Source organism: Erigeron canadensis, chromosome 6, assembly GCF_010389155.1.
Source record: "Erigeron canadensis isolate Cc75 chromosome 6, C_canadensis_v1, whole genome shotgun sequence".
NCBI lineage: Eukaryota > Viridiplantae > Streptophyta > Magnoliopsida > Asterales > Asteraceae > Erigeron > Erigeron canadensis.
Genome location: NC_057766.1, coordinates 28,301,389 through 28,317,549, shown reverse-complemented (window position 1 = coordinate 28,317,549; position 16,161 = coordinate 28,301,389). Strand labels below are relative to the sequence as shown.

Below are 16,161 nucleotides of genomic sequence, written 5' to 3'. Positions count from 1 at the left end.
TAACAGTAGTAAATAGATATTACATATTATTATCTGCTGTTAGAAAAAGATGCACAAAAATTAAATCAAATAATGGCAGGTCAAAAGTGCTTTTTGGTGACTGGTTCTCCTGTAAGTTTTTTTTTCCAATTTTGAATTTTCCATCCATCCATGAAATTAACTGAAGTTTGTTAGAAATCTGATTCGATTTTTTTTGTTTTTTTGTTATGAAATAATCAGGGTGTTGGTAAAACAACTTTAATCTCCAAGGTTTTGGAGATACTCAAAACATCCAATCCAAATTTGAAAATCCAGGGCTTCTTCACTCGTAATTATTAACCACTCCCTCTTTTCTTTATAATTTTTATGTTTTTAGGAATTTTTTGTAGTTGTGCCAGTTTTTCTGAAATATTTGATATGCATAATGCACAGGCGAGATAAGACGAGGAGGGGAAAGAGTAGGTTTTGAGGTTGTTACGTTAGATGGGCGTACTGCTCCTCTTGCTTCTGTTAATCCTACTTCAAGGCAAGTATTCTATTTTTGGCGTTTCTATCTACTTAACTAAACATCGTGTCTATGATTTGGTTTGTCAACGGTTGGCAGTGCAGAGTCCGTTAGATGGCCTAATGTGGGGAGATACAAAGTCGACGTAGCATCATTTGAGTCTTTGGCGTTACCTGAGTTACAGGTTTGTCCTGCTTGTCGACCTTATATATTTCAATACTACGAACATAATTTATTAGATTTTTTCTCTTCGTTCGTTTGGGCTCTACCATTTCACTGACTCCGGGTTACTCATGGTACTTATTTGTTATATTTAGAATAAGTAAATTGAGAGATGCATTATACAATTTTTTTCATTCTCCTAGAGAGTAATTTAGTTTGACTTTAATGGTCAGATAGACCAATATGATTTTCACTAAAAATGTTGATACTGACACGTAGCATGATCAATGTACACTTTGGATATGGAAATTAAGATGTTTGACCTCAAAAGTCAAACTAAGTTTCCTTGCAAACAGAAGAGATTCATTTTAGACGTTCATTTCCAGGTCAAAGCAGACACCGATCTATTTGTCATAGACGAAGTTGGTAAGATGGAGTTGTTTAGTTCGTTGTTTTTCCCTGCAGTGTTGCGGGTTCTGGAGTCTAATAAACCACTGTTAGCTACCATACCGGTGCCAAAGGCTGGCCGAGATATACCTGCAGGTACGCTTGCATATCCCGCTACACGTTCTTTGTTACAGAAAATAGTCAACTATGGATTGTCTAAAACTTAAAATCATATATTTAAATGTTATTGGAATTGCTTATTACCTGATCTAGTATTCTGTTATTTAAACATATGTCTTTCTGCAGTTGGGAGGTTGAAAAGTCATCCAGGAGCAACTCTTTTTACTCTAACAACAAACAACAGAGATGCCATGAAAGATCAAATATATTCACGTTTGACTGACAATCTGGACTAATCTCAGTGCCCATCTTTGTTAAAGTCCATGTTAAAGAACTGGGATAACAAAGCACCCCTGGTTTATGGATCTGTCAAAGTACACTTTGTAGGATTTGTGCTGTTAATGTAATTTTGATCACTATAACAAGTTTAAGTATAGCATGATGCTATAGAGTCATTATAAAATAAAGAAAAATAAGTTCCTTTCTACTATTTACCATTGATTTATTTTAAGAAAGGTTAACTTCAGCCGATAAATTAGAGATGTGCAAATCAGGAAAAGTCCAAGCCTGTACCTAGGCCGGGACCAAGACCGGTACTGAAAATCCTGGCCGCATAAGGCTTGGTCACGGTTTATATGTCCCGACAAGGCTTTTTGCATAAACTGGAAACAAACTTTATTCCAATTATAAATAGTTTGGTTGTCGAATTCTAAAACTGATAAATTGGAAGAAAGTTTCCTATATTATGTGTGTGAGCACACACAAAAACCCACCAAATTTTAATGTAAATATCCATAACAAAGTATACGGAAACCTTTAACCACATGAACATTTTGGCTCAGAAATTCCTTCGAAATTTTTTTAAGAACTTATATGTTATTTCAATACAAGTAGCAATTTTTGTAAGAAATCTACATCATGCTATGATAATGCTATCATGTACATACACTGAGTTTTTACAGTGAAAATAATCCTTAAAAAAGGAAATTACTGTGATCTCGCTATACATTGTATGTGATCCAAAACAATATCTATGATAATCCTTAAAAAAAAAAAACACTCTAAAAAAAGACCTGCACGAGGATATATCATGAGGTTCGGCGGTCATGTTCACTTTTCAGCAGTTCGCAGCACCTCTTTTGCCATCGAAGAGAATGTGTGTGCATTGTCTTGCATTTCTGCTGTTTTCAAGTTGATTCCCTGTCAAATCACAAGTCATCAGGGTTAATGGGTCAATTGAGTTAATTCTAGAGCAGCGTTTTGTAGTTATAGCATTAAAACCGATCAGTACACACTGATCAAGAACAGTTCAGTTAGAAAAAGTTTTGTGCTATAAATCAAAAGTTGACAATGCTAGGTAGAGCCAAAGAGATATTATAAGCAAACCTTCAGCTTTCTTATGTTTTCACCCAGCTTGTTTTGTGCCATTTTAGCTGCACTTGTTTCCTGCAGCGTCACCAAGAAGATATCAATAACTAAATTCCGAGACACAACTTCAAACTTTATAAATTACCTTACGATTTCATTATAGTCAGCAAGTCAATGCTTATAACCTTTCATAGAGATTAGCATTATACAAAATTATTAGCATAGCAGATACTTACGCCAGTCAAGCTAAATCCATATTTTTTTTTAATTTGATCTACAGAACCAGTCTTCTCATCTCTTGGTTCTTCCTTCACTTGCACCTTCTCCTTTTTGCCATTCATCTCTTTCAATTTACCTGTAAATATGACAATTAATCTTCAAGTCACATCCATTTCTTTCAAAATCACGTGTGACTAATGTTTCTGATAAGATGAACTAACCTTTAAATGCATTAAATTTACTCGTAAGTTTCTGTTTGTTAAGTGCTGCCATCATAGTATTGCCTTTGGGTTTCTCCTCTAGACCATCAATGTCGATATCATCTAAAAGAAAATACATAAAGATATAAATAACTTTTGATAGCTAAACAATATTTTCTGATCCAAATCACAAAGCCAGCAGTATAATGGAAGTAGGATTATGATGTTGATTGTTGAAAAGGTCAAACATCTAACCTATATCCAATTCAACCTCATCTTCATTTGTAGGGGAAATTTCTCGGGTTTCACTCTCCAATGGAAAGTTAGCCACTGAAAATAATGTGGACAGTTCTTCGAAGCTTTCTCTTGAAGACTCTAATTCTAGTTCCGGCTCTTGTTTTGCTTTGCTTCCTTTGATCATAGAGCTAAAGATTCCCTGTTGTATATAGTATGTACAAACATTAAATAATTTTGGTACTGTATTACAAGATCTCAGAGGAGCGGTAGAGTTTAATAAAGTAAGAACCTTTTTCTTTTCTTTGTGGATAACATGATCAGGCTGAATTCCTAGTGGAAATATCAGATTTTTATTATAAACTTGGGTAGCCGAGTCCAAATGCCTAGAAAATTTAAAACATTGTCACGAAAAATAAGATATATCTAAAGCACACCCTACACAAATGATTCTAACTATTCAATTTTAGGCATTACCTGAAGATTTCCCTTTGGAGTAAAACAGAAACAATAAATACTTCTTGATCACCATTTACCTGTACCATAGAAGTTTTGAAATTCATTAAAACTTCAATTTAGACTACTTTATCATTTCTGAAGTATAAACAGTGTAGTACCACGATGATATCACCATTTTGTGAAGCACAAACTGAGCTATCAGGTAAGGAATTTGGTGTTGATATCGAAAGTGCAAGGCCTCTTATTGATGTTGCCTTCAAAAGAGATAATTCTGGAAGGGATCTGAAATGAGAATATATAGGCAATCACATTTCAATACAAACATCAGAACGTAATATTACGAATATATATAAATGTGTTTAGAATATAACCTAATTTCAATCTTCCCATTAGTAAAGACAAGTATAAGGCCAGTATCTGCACAACATGTTGAAGCCCAGCAACAAAGTGATGAATTGAACTTCTTTTTGTAGCAAACCTTCTTCACACCCTGAATAAATTGTAAATTGCTGAGTATATATGTTTACGCCGAGTGTTATGGATATCAAAAAAACTAGACTTCTAACCTGAACCACATGGGGAAGTGAATATATGTAAGCAGCTTTCTCAGAACATAGCAGCAATAGATCCTTAACAATGCCATCATCAAAGGAATTGCCACTCCTGGATCCAATAGATCCTCTGCCAGATACCCTTTGGTCATCTGTAACGTCAGATAGCACTTGGTTAATTTTTTTTCATTTTCCACCAAGTTAACAATACAAAAGCCTCTCAAAGAAAGTATGATTGGTACCCAACATGTGGATGAGTAAAGCTTTAGAAGGTTTTTTTGGATGGACTGCTGCAGTATTGAGAATATTCCCGGTTTCACTTTCAAGTGCCCAAGCTGATGAATCCTTTGTTGCCACCACTAAGACACTCTTCTCAAACCCATGCAAGCTGCACATTCCAAACTGCAGAGAGATGATAGCTGTAGACAATTCACTTGCTATATGTTTCTCGTACAACACGGTTGGTCCCCCGGTATAAATTACTGAAACCTGCATCAATAATTGCTAAATCAGGTGGTAGTTGAAATGGGGCAAAAAGAGGACAAGAAATATGACATCTTACATATCCTTTATCTGACCCAACAGCAATATGTTTAGAGTCATGGCTTGCAACTACTGAAAGCACTGCTCCATTAACCTTCACAAGTTTAACATTTTGAATGATATTGCTTCCTTTCTTTGAACTTCCTGGCACATTTTAGGAATATGTAACATCATCAGTGCATAAAGTATGCATTTATATATGAGCTAACAAGAAGATAGCTAGTACCTTGTAAGGACAAAAAGCCGCCGTCTGTGGCATATGGTTCAGGCTTAAACTTGATAATTCTAACCTGCAGCATAACATATCATACATTAAACCATATCATTTAAACTGAACTGTAACAAACTCCAACAATCTGTAAAACTGAGCACACTTACTGTTCCACTTTGATCTCCAGATAAGAGGAGACGTGATTCCATATCATAGCACAACGCAGTCAAGGGTATCCCACTTAAAGACTGATCATCCTCACTCTGTATTGTTGAAGGCAAACAACAGAGGATAATAAGATTTAAGATTACTTTAATGTACAATCCAGTGATGCAGGGTGGCTATTGCATAAATGAGGGTTCCATTTCTATTCATCTTCTTCAATGAAAAATTCAGGTAAACATATGATGGTAAACATATGATGTCACCTGTTGATTAATTGATACGATTGGAATCAAAAGTGGAGATGATGCATCCCAAAAGTTGATAGCTCCATTGCTGTGTCCTGTTATATAAATGTTTTTAAAATTTGAGAAACTGCTAAAACCGGTTGTTGAAGATCCATCTTTTTGCTTAGCCTCTAACGAAAACAGTGAAGGTATCTTTTTTGACATCAATCTGTACTCCTGACAAACCAAACAGCATATATGAATATGGTTTTCTGCTTCCTTTTCTTTTGTAACAAAAACATGTCCTAAGAACATGAAAGTTGATGTTACCTCATCAGCAGAAGATAACATGCATGGATTATCAGTGATAAACTTTGCTACAGTGATGCATGGGTCAACAAACGGTAGTCTCACTTTTACCTCTTTTGGAAGTGATGGTGGAGACCTGGATTGGGACTGAACTAAATATTTTTCAATCAAGAAATCATCATATATATAAACATGGCCAGACTTGCCAACCACAAGAAAGCAGTCCTCTTTATGTTTGCCGTGTTCAATGTTTGATGAAACAATTTCCATGTCAATGCACGGCTCAGGTGAAGGAATTCCCAGTTTAGTAGTGCGAGATTCGATCTGTTCATTGATAATAATAACCTGCCATAGAAAGCTGAATGATATCAGCACCAGATCAAGTCTTTTAAAGAGAAATGACGATAATAAGTTCTGAATACCTGCAACAAGTTTGGAGATGAGAAATCAGAAGCACCAAGAACATAGAGTCGACTTGCCTTCCCATCAGCATAAGCCCATCTCAATCGGGCTATGGGAACTTTGTCCAGCTTATACCCAAGATTTAATTTAAATAGAGGACCACTTTGTATACCGCCTAACCCATTATCAGTTGCAGATTCAGTTTTTGATTCTATAGAGTGAGGGACACTCCATCCTAGAAGTTCTCCATTGCTGTACCCAATAACTACTTTACTTCCTAGGGGACAAGCCCAGCATGCAGCAGACACTTTTTTTGTATCATGATTAAGCGAGTGAATTAGAGTTCCTCCGGTAGTAAAGATGGTTTTGCTATCTTGAATTGACCATAATGCAATGAATCCGTTTTTATAAATTATAAGAATCCTGAATTAATAAATGACACATAATGTAAGATTTGAGAGATGTATAAATTATAATAGTTGCTTATGTCAATATAGAAGACTGATATTGAACATCACCTTTTACTTGTAGCTTCTGGTTGAGGCAGTATATACATAACAGCAGCATCGCTGATTTCCTCTGTTGCATTACCTAGATACATTGAATTAAGAACTTAAGTCAAAGATGCACTAGAAGACTTGCTACAAAAAATCCACCATTTTTTTATGTGTGATACGACTATATGAGCACAACGATGTTGATAGCTACCTCAGTTTCAACAATATCTGATTTATGAGTATATCCGCACTAGCTAAAAAATGCATGTAATTAGATTTAGATCTTACAAAAGATGTGGCTCACCATGAGATGCAGAAAACGGAATTCGGTATTTCATTTGTACTATACTACATGTTTCTTTGTCAAATTTCAGAACCGAAACATTACCAAATGAGTCTCCAACATACCTGTTGAGGACATATATAATCACTGTAGGTCTGTGATCTGAAAAACTTAATTCTCTACAATCACTGAACATCCTTAAGATATTTGAGAAACACTTACATGTAAAAGGTACGTTGAAGGATCGTAAAAGATGTAATTTCTTCCTTAAATATATGTACATGAGCTAACGACTTCATCTCTATATCCCAAACCTGTGTATATAGAATAGTAGGTAAGACCACACATTAACCTGGTGTATTTAGCAAGTATGCCTCCATTACAAGAAAAAATGAGACAAAAGTGAGAGGGAGTATATGGTATTAAATTATATCCAAAAGGCTTTACCTCAATATGATTCTTCTCATTTATGTTTATAAGAAACTGTTCGTTATGAATGAACTGGAAGAAGGAATACAATAGTTAATGAGAAGTCAGTAAATATTCCTCGTCACAGATTACCTGAACTGATGTAGAGGGTGTTACGTAGGTATGGAGAATATCTAGGGGATGACATACCTGCAGAAATTTGCTTGGTATTGCCTCGGGAGATTCCAGTACAGCCTGAGTGTTATCTTGTCCAAATAACTTAATCCGCCCATCTCTAATGAAAAAGAAAATCCCTATTTAATTAGATCATGGATTAAGAACATGCCATGTACAAGTACATTAATACTTTGAGTCTTTGATGATATTCTCTATTTTTTTCTGAATATACTTCTACAAAACCTTTGTATCTAGGGGGAGTACTTTCATGATGAAACCCATAGACAACGTGTCTAAGTCTAATAGTCCTTGGTTCAAGCCTTATTTTTGAAATTTATTTTGCAGTGTGCACTTTTATAAACAGAGTCATGATCTATAAACTATTACGAGTATATCAATTTGAATTTTTGTTCTTAAAAAAGAAAAGCTATAAAACCACAGATATAATGTAGATATTTCTTATGATTATACCAGCATGAACAACACCAGTAAACCTTATAGGTAACAGATGCTTACATGCTTGATATAGCGAGAATCTTCTGAATGGGGTCATGAGCCAACAAGTTACATCCTGATGGAACTCCGTGATGGAAAATAGGGCGTGGGTTTAATTCGTCAGACTTCAAACAATCTGGATTCCCTCCAGGCTGCAGCACAAGTATTGATAGTATTAGTAGTGAAGAAGTGTATTTATTACTGTATTTTATAATTAGAATAAAAAGGAAAATCCACCATTGAGATTTCTAACAACCAGAGTTACAGAACTATATCTAATTTAACTCTTGGTCTTGTTTTCATCAATGCAAAAGTCATAACGACACATTTAAACACTAATATACAAATCAACATCATACGAACATCTAAATTATTTTTCAAGGAATGCAAGTCGATTAGGATTAGAACTAACAAATGCTCTCAGGGTGCTTTGCACTATGATATCCAACAGTATATGGATGTTTAGAACATATAAAACCTTGAGTAATCATAGGACTGAAATGGTAAGCGTAAAGACTGCCTTAAAAACTTGGTGATGACACACATGACACATCAAAATCTATTATGACACACATCAAAAAGTCGATAACTTTATGCATTTTCTCTTTCTTTCCGTACATTTACATTTACAGAAAGAAAGAGAAAATGCATAACTTTTTTTCTTTTTCGATGTTGGTCATTGAATTAGCTATGTTTTCACGATCACATTTTTTTAGTAATTTAATAATTGGGCATCACATGAATTGACACATCAACAAAAACCAAAAAAATGCATTCCAAGTTTTCTCTCTTTTATTTTACATAAAACTTTCCTTTTGTAAAAGACTAAAAAATATTAAACATCATTCTAAACTAGGCAACTTTTTAAAACACTTTGGTCCTCCATTTTATTATGATTTTATTATTAACATCATTTTATTATTAATTCAATATTAGATACTTAAACCTGAATGGTAATCATATAACTATGTAATTTAATTTAACGAAAGTCCTTAAGATTGTTTGACAAAACCCTTAATATAATAATAGTAAAAGAAAACTATGGGCTGAAAATTTTAAAGCATTGATGATTGGACATTTGGACTAATCAGAAATCATATATATACTAGTGACAAAATAACATAAATTAATGATAAAAGTAATGATTTGGGATTCTTATATGATAACACGTAGCTCAATTATTGACATTAGAAATTATTTAAAATAATAATAATAATAATAATAATACAAATCCAACAGAAATCAATCAATTTTCCTCGTACGTCAATTAGTGAATCAGGTAAAAATTAAGTAATTAACTAACCATTTCCTTTCTTGACACATGCTTCCAAAACGAGTCGATTTGGGATTAGTCCGTTCTCTAAGCGAGTTGGATTACCCAAACTCGTAAGAAAATTAAAAAATAATTTTAAAAAAAAATTGCAACTTACTTGGCTACCAGATTAATAACTCTTAGCTATTTAACACAATACTGCAAATTCTACCAATAGTATCAATATCAATAATAATAATAATAAATACAATAAAGAAAAAAAACAAAAGGAATTCTAAAAAGTTAACTATGGACCAATAGGATACATTTCACTAATTATTACTGTGTTAAAAATAGTTATACTAAAAGCATTCTCATTTACTGTTTCTATAATTATAATTATATTCTTCTTTACATAAATATATCGCACACTACTTATTCTTTGCTTTTTCCACCTGAAATGTTTTAATTTTATAATATAAAATACATGATAACCATAGATTTTTTTAATTCAAAAAAAAAATTTGCTTATTTCTAAATGATCTACCAAACAACACATGAAATTAAAAACCAAAACAATTAGCACCTGATCTTTTATTTTATAATAATCAATAATCAGCAGTATAAAGTTCCAAAATATAATATAAAAAGCTTACTGTAATTAGTAATTACCTTCTTCAAGGAAGCCTTTTCCACTAGCTTTTTAACAAACATTATTATTATTATTATTAATTTATTATATTTATCAAATTTATAATACACTTAGAAAAACAACGATGATCTGATCGATCTGCCGCCGGAGATAAATGCCGATTTCCGGCCAACTGTGTGTGTGCTTAGTGAAAACCGCTGTAAAGAAGAACAAGTAGTAGTAGTAGTGACAGAACGGTTGTTTTTACGCTTTTAGCATCTTCTGTTTTTTTTTTCAAACATTTATAGTTTAAATTATAATAAATAGTTAAATTTCAGAAAAGGGCAGCTTCCGGGAGATTAGATAAATGTTTCATTTTACTCCCTATTATTATAGATCTTATGCAATATAGTCCTTTGAAACTTCCAAAAGTTCTTTTTAAAAAGGAAAATGATTTATCCTTTTAAAAAATTTATAATCTTTTTACTTGGTATGAGATATGTGTTTATGGAAGAATGTTTAATTATTACCTAATATATGATGACACGTATTTTTATGGTTGGAAGTTGGATGACATTATCCTTCTATCTATGCAGGTTCAACCATTTTTGATTAATCAAAGGTCTTTAATTAGATAAATAATTAGTTAAAATTTATCGTTAGAAAAATGAATAATTTATATTTTTTTTAACGTGTAAAGACGTCTACTTATACGTTGTTTTATGACAAATGATGTGTGAGTTTTTATTAAGTAAAGTTGACACTCTAATTTATTGCCCAAGATCTTATTAGTTACTACAAGATGCTCATGACAATGATATATTGTTCTACAAGTTTCTCAAATTTTATTGTTATTAAAGGTAGCTTAAGTGTTTGATTGATATCTTCTACAATGGGAATGTTATTTCAAATATTGATGAAGAGTAATGAAAATAAATAGTTTGATTGGACTTAAAAATATGTTTCAAAGTGCTCCATAGCTTGTATACTAAATTCATTGTATAAGTAAAAAACTGGTAATAACTTAAGTATCTGAGACAAAGCAATACACAAAATGTTATATAATATCAATAAATAATGAAGTTTATGTGACATAGAAAATCCTCATCTATGATATTAACTATTAAGACTCAACATTTTCACTATTAACATTTGAATTAACCTGGAAAAGTGCTACACTTTTAATATAAAATATATATATATATATATATATATATATATATACATATATAATATTTTAATAGTTTATATATTATCATAAACTTTTCACTTAAGTCTTTAGAAAGAAGTTCTAAATTTTTGACACAAACAATGTGTATTGGACCATTTGAAATACATAATTGTGTGGATTTAGTACCAAGCTAGGGCTGTAAGTTATTGTTCAAAGCTTGAGCTTGCCTCTGCTCGGAGGTTCGTTTTAAGTCTTTTGAGTAAGCTAGAGCTAGAGCTTAGCTCGTTAGTACGTTTAATGAAAGTAACGTTAAGTAATTAGGTGTTTGTTAGTGTGTTAGGACTCCCGGTAGAGATTTAAGCTAATAAAGTTAAGTTATGAAGTTGAAGGGTCCTAAGTGTAACATAATGGGTTGATGGCCAAGGGTTAGTGAGCAATTAGGCAGCCTTAATTGTCACAAAACTTCTGCATCGTATGTGTAAAAACACCCTCCAGCCGATCCTATCTCCCTCCCAAAGCAATTCATCATCAAAAACTCTTCGTTTCTAGGTGTTTCGTCCAAGTTTTGTCATGATCTTGAATCCCCTAAGTCATCTACAGGTAATATAGGTAATATTCTCTTTGGAATTTGATCTTATGAGTCATAGATGAGTATTAAATCCAGGCCATGGGGTTTGGGTTTGGGTTAATTGATTAAACGTTTACCGATTTCATGTTTTTCGGGTGATTCAATGATTGATTTATGTTGTAAAGGATTAAAGGATTGATTGATGGATTAAAGCCATCAAAAGTGTTGTCAAAGAGGTCAATTTTATGTCTCCAGGTCGGGCTAAGAGTTTGAGATCGAATGGGAATCGTTTAGAGCAAGTTTAAAAATTGAGTTGTTGGTCGGCACCCCAGGTGTGACGCACCAAATGGGTGGTGCGACGCACCACAACCCAGGTTGAGAAAATGGATTTTCAATCAAAGACCGATATACGACGCACCTGTATCTGATCTGAGTATTTGTAGTTGATCGGTGCGATGCACCACTAAGGAGGTGCGACGCACCTGATACCCAGACTGCACAAAATGCTTCGTTTAACTTATATTTCAATCTTATACTCGTTCTAGGTTGTCGGGAGCACTTAGCAAGCACTATAAGATACTCTTAACTCGTTGGTAAGCTGTATCAAGGTAAGATACACTACTTTGACACACTGAGGGTTCAACAAAAGATGGTTCTCATTTGATATCTTGATCGTTTATGGGTAGTCGGGATACACGGGAGGTGACATAGGCTATGTAAATGACCTTTGAGGCCTGATATGCAGTCCCTATGATATAAAAGGATGTAATATGAAATGAAATGATATGATACGAAATGATATGCTATGTTTTGAGATGTATTATATTGTGCATGTTTGTATGACTTGATCATCTACTTCACTAGACTCTTTAAGTTGCCATCTTACGTGCACGTTTAAGGGCCCAAACGTAAAAAATGTATATGTGCAAATTGTTTAGGTACTGTAAACACCTAAACCATATGAGATGTGAAATCAAGCTCGTAATTTAGATGTGAAAGTGTTAAGCTTAACTCGTACTTGCCCTTGCCCGGCGGGTGCGTAGATGTGGTTGCTCGGGTGGCTCCTTGCAACATAGTCAAAGATGTGAAGAGTAATACGGGAGGTCTGACCCGCCCCATTTGTCATTGAACATACAGATTACTCCTGGATTGGCTTGCCATTCCTTAATGACAATGATGGACAGCCGTAAGGTTAATCCATCTAGTCGGGTGTGACTTAAGTTACAATTAAAAGATGTTTAGATGTGATATGTGAAGATGTTAAATATGATTAGGCACCTTTAGGATGATCTATCCTACATGAAAGATGATAAATGCAAAGATGTGTCGTTATGTGATGATGCTCCCTCAGGTTTAGCAAGCTTATGATCGTTGATGAATAAAGAGCGAGGCATGGGTAGATAGCATTTGAAGATGACTATAGTTTACCCATAGTGGCTGCTCCTTTTAGACATTTGAATTATGTTTTGGTATTTAAAGACTTGTAATGACTTGTGATCGGTTGTTTAATGTTGGGCAATTGATGGATTTCCATTTAGACTTGTTTCTATGATATGGCAAGTAACACCATTTAATGAATAAACCAAACTGAATTTATTGGTTTGGACTTTTAAATGTTTGTTCTGCTTTCTTTGACACAGTTAGGTGAACGTTTTTGGAAATCCTTATTTTTAAATGATGGGTGTTACATCGAGTGAAGCCAAAAACAGAAAAATTGTGAAGGAAATCCGACCCGAATCGAACCGACCCGGACCTTCACGGGTCGGGTCACAGTTCCATTTTTCATGCTTTCGCGCATCGTGGGTCAGTCCGGGTTTCGACCGGTGCACATCCCTACTTTTAGAGACTTTAGCTCGACTCAAGCTCGCCTTTTTTTATATATATTTTTAAAAAAATGTTGTTATTTTGTAAAATTTCAATTATAGTTCTATATCAGAATAATCTATATCTATGTTATATTATAAAGTAAATAGCATTTTCAATTTTCAACATTCAATATCAAACGATCCATCTTAATAACTTACACTACTTGGCACCACCACTAATCGTCGCCGCCACCATCGCCGCTACCCATGGGCGGAACTACATGCAAGCTAGGGGTAACCCGGGCTACGTGTCTACTAGATCTATGTAGTGTAATACTTTTTTGAAAAACGAGGTATTCTTTATTTGTGCTACGGGTCAAACAAATATGGGATACACGTCGTCAATGTAACTAATTCTAAACTTTCTAAAGATTATCCTATTAATAAAACTCATAAAAACGTACTTGTTCAATTAAATGATAGATGGGAACTATCAAAGTGTCAAAAAACTCTTAAAAATCATTAAAAATAACCAAAAATTAAAAATTAAAAAAAACGTTTAAAATCGTTAGAATTTAGTCGGTATCATTATGTCAACATAAGATCAACGATAATAAAAATTTGTGCTACCCGTCCATTTCAATCTTGATCCCGCCACTACCGCTACCACCGCATGCCACCACCACCCATCACACGCCACCGTCATTACATCGCTGCAACGTACAGGTACCATTCTAGTAAATTTTAAGATATATTAGTTATAAAAGTGAAATTATATAAAGGATTGAGTTTAGTGTTTGAGGCTCCACTTCAAGATCGTTCATTAGAGGAACTCCAAATTAATCTCAAACATACTTTTTTACACCTCTACTAGTTAATGAAACCCGGGTTCAACCCAGGTTTTTAAAGTTAAATTAGTTCTAACCCGAACATTTCCCATTAATATTGAGAAGAAAATTCGGATCAATATTAGAAAAAAAAAACTTGAAAAATTCAAAATTTTATTTAAAAAAAAGGTTTAATGTTAATGTTGATGACTATTTATTTATTATATACATTATACTAGGATTTTTTTACCCGCACGATGTGCGGCTGCTTTAAAAAGGTGCTCAATAAAGTGAGATTTGAGTTAAACTTGCTTAAAAAAACATTTAATGAAACGCTTAATATGTGAACAAATGAGTTAATGGAATGGATCAATAATGATCGTAAAAAAAACATATGGACGAACAATCTATTTAGTTTCACTTAATTAAATTAGCAATAACGTATTCATTATCCAATCATTAAACTAGTTATTATATACACTTTTTTTGAATTAAATCTTCGTCTACCATCATAATATTTTTCTCATCATCACAATGAAAAATTGTATTGTTAAAAAACAAAAGAAAAAAGAGATTATATTAACCATTATCATAAAATTCAAAAAAAGATAAAAGAATTAAACGAAAAATTGTACATAATTTCCATAGTGATATGAACGAAAAATTAACATAACTCTTTCAAAAAGTTATGATATTATACAAAGCTTTTAACTCATATAAGATGAATATAATTTAGTGGTGATAAAAAAACTTATAAACTTTAAATATTGTCACTAATGATTAATGCGATGAGAGTTCCAACTAACCAACGGCCTGAGCAAACTTTCATATAATCACCATAAAAAAAATGAAAGGAACCTCATATAAATGTTGAATAAAAAAGATAATGAAATATCATTAGGTATAGACGTGATTTTTTAAACTAAAGATAAGATATCATTTTATCTAATGAGAAGATCTTAGATTCTTACAATATATATATATATATATATATATATATATATATTTTAACATATATACGTTCATTTGTTTTCTAAATATATAATTTATTTAAAGAAAAATATGAAGTTGACACATAGGATAAAATCTTATGTGGCAATTTTTGAAATTAGTTTTAGATTGCAAAAGGGCTTTAAAATGCTTGGTTAACTATTGCTTTATAAGAGTTATAGATATATATATATATATTTTAAAAATTATTTATATGAGAATAAAAAAAAGGATGAAAGTTTGAAATATTTAAAGAAAGTAACATTGAGTTTAGGGTAAAACAAAGAAATAAGAAAATAAAAATACAAAAAATTATGATGTCATATTTTTTTAAAAGTTGTGCTAGCAAAGGATTAGGACTTGCCATTTCATTCTTTTTCTAAAAATAGCTTTTGAAAAAAATTTTGTTTTATTAATATAAGAGAAGTGAAGAGATGACCGATTGACTAGCAATACCATAGAAAAATTAGAAACTTAGAAGGACTAAAATGTACAACATGTAAAGATGGGTACCATATTTACACAAGATATCGAAGACAATGATGTGAAGACATGTGGCAACAAATGAGGTTTGATCCGGAGATTGCGAGAAAAGGAAACGGATTTGATGGTCTAATTCGGTACAACTGTTGTTGTGTAACGACAAAACCTAATCCAAATTAGCAAAAGACTTGACTATCGCGTGATTCTCAAGCGCTTCGTAATTGATCTGCTCCGTTGGATCAAAGACTAATAGACTACTTTTTCCTTTTTGACTTGAATCTAGTATATGAAAGTACTTGACTTTTGTAACAATGATAAACACCTAGCATTTAGCGTTATTGTCTTTTTCTAGTTTGGTCGGCTAAAATAGTTTCTTTTTCTATCTCACATGGAAAATACTTTAGATTTTTATATATTTCGTTCACAATTTTTTAAACACAAAATGCAAAACAATATTGTATCGTACTATAATAAATAAGTAATTAAAAAGATAATGTATGAGGTATGGATCCCACCGACCTTAACGATTTTAATTG

General features: G+C 32.8%; 2 protein-coding genes across 4 annotated transcripts; one reads left to right on the top strand and one right to left on the bottom strand.

The window, feature by feature from the left end:
* LOC122605389 (cancer-related nucleoside-triphosphatase homolog) lies at window positions 1-1,640 on the top strand. 2 transcript variants are annotated; one of them, XM_043778331.1, is made up of 6 exons: window positions 1-111; window positions 220-307; window positions 412-505; window positions 584-668; window positions 1,033-1,189; window positions 1,340-1,640. In XM_043778331.1, exons 1-6 carry the CDS (start codon window positions 73-75, stop codon window positions 1,447-1,449), a joined length of 573 nt encoding a protein of 190 aa, XP_043634266.1. In that variant the 5' UTR covers window positions 1-72; the 3' UTR covers window positions 1,450-1,640. The 2 variants fall into 2 exon arrangements, with proteins under 2 accessions (XP_043634266.1, XP_043634267.1); XM_043778332.1 differs by lacking the exon at window positions 1-111 and having other exon boundaries at window positions 589-668.
* Window positions 1,641-1,998: 358 nt separating this feature from the next.
* LOC122602544 lies at window positions 1,999-10,061 on the bottom strand. 2 transcript variants are annotated; one of them, XM_043775148.1, is made up of 24 exons: window positions 9,823-10,061; window positions 7,920-8,050; window positions 7,437-7,521; window positions 7,266-7,319; window positions 7,041-7,132; window positions 6,840-6,943; window positions 6,557-6,629; window positions 6,059-6,461; window positions 5,658-5,981; window positions 5,367-5,564; window positions 5,106-5,201; window positions 4,954-5,017; window positions 4,747-4,871; window positions 4,427-4,673; window positions 4,200-4,336; window positions 4,005-4,123; window positions 3,792-3,915; window positions 3,652-3,710; window positions 3,467-3,560; window positions 3,196-3,376; window positions 2,962-3,063; window positions 2,758-2,876; window positions 2,540-2,599; window positions 1,999-2,353 (listed from the first exon to the last, which is right to left on the bottom strand). In XM_043775148.1, the coding sequence occupies exons 1-24, from the start codon at window positions 9,862-9,864 to the stop codon at window positions 2,264-2,266; spliced, it is 3,123 nt and encodes a 1,040-aa protein (XP_043631083.1). In that variant the 5' UTR covers window positions 9,865-10,061; the 3' UTR covers window positions 1,999-2,263. The 2 variants fall into 2 exon arrangements, with proteins under 2 accessions (XP_043631083.1, XP_043631084.1); XM_043775149.1 differs by lacking the exon at window positions 9,823-10,061 and adding an exon at window positions 9,202-9,287.
* Between the last annotated feature and the right edge of the window lie 6,100 nt (window positions 10,062-16,161).

Bases quoted from the DNA above. Each gene is read 5' to 3' on its own strand.
- LOC122605389 (XM_043778331.1), top strand. From the start codon at position 73: ATGGCAGGTCAAAAGTGCTTTTTGGTGACTGGTTCTCCT. The intron at 308-411 runs GTAATTATTAAC...CATAATGCACAG, and splicing joins AATCCAGGGCTTCTTCACTC to GCGAGATAAGACGAGGAGGG. The intron at 669-1,032 runs GTTTGTCCTGCT...GTTCATTTCCAG, and splicing joins TGGCGTTACCTGAGTTACAG to GTCAAAGCAGACACCGATCT.
- LOC122602544 (XM_043775148.1), bottom strand. From the start codon at position 9,864: ATGTTTGTTAAAAAGCTAGTGGAAAAGGCTTCCTTGAAGAAG. The intron at 4,337-4,426 runs GTACCAATCATA...CTGACGTTACAG, and splicing joins TTTACTCATCCACATGTTGG to ATGACCAAAGGGTATCTGGC. The intron at 3,916-4,004 runs GTTATATTCTAA...TTCTCATTTCAG, and splicing joins AATGGGAAGATTGAAATTAG to ATCCCTTCCAGAATTATCTC.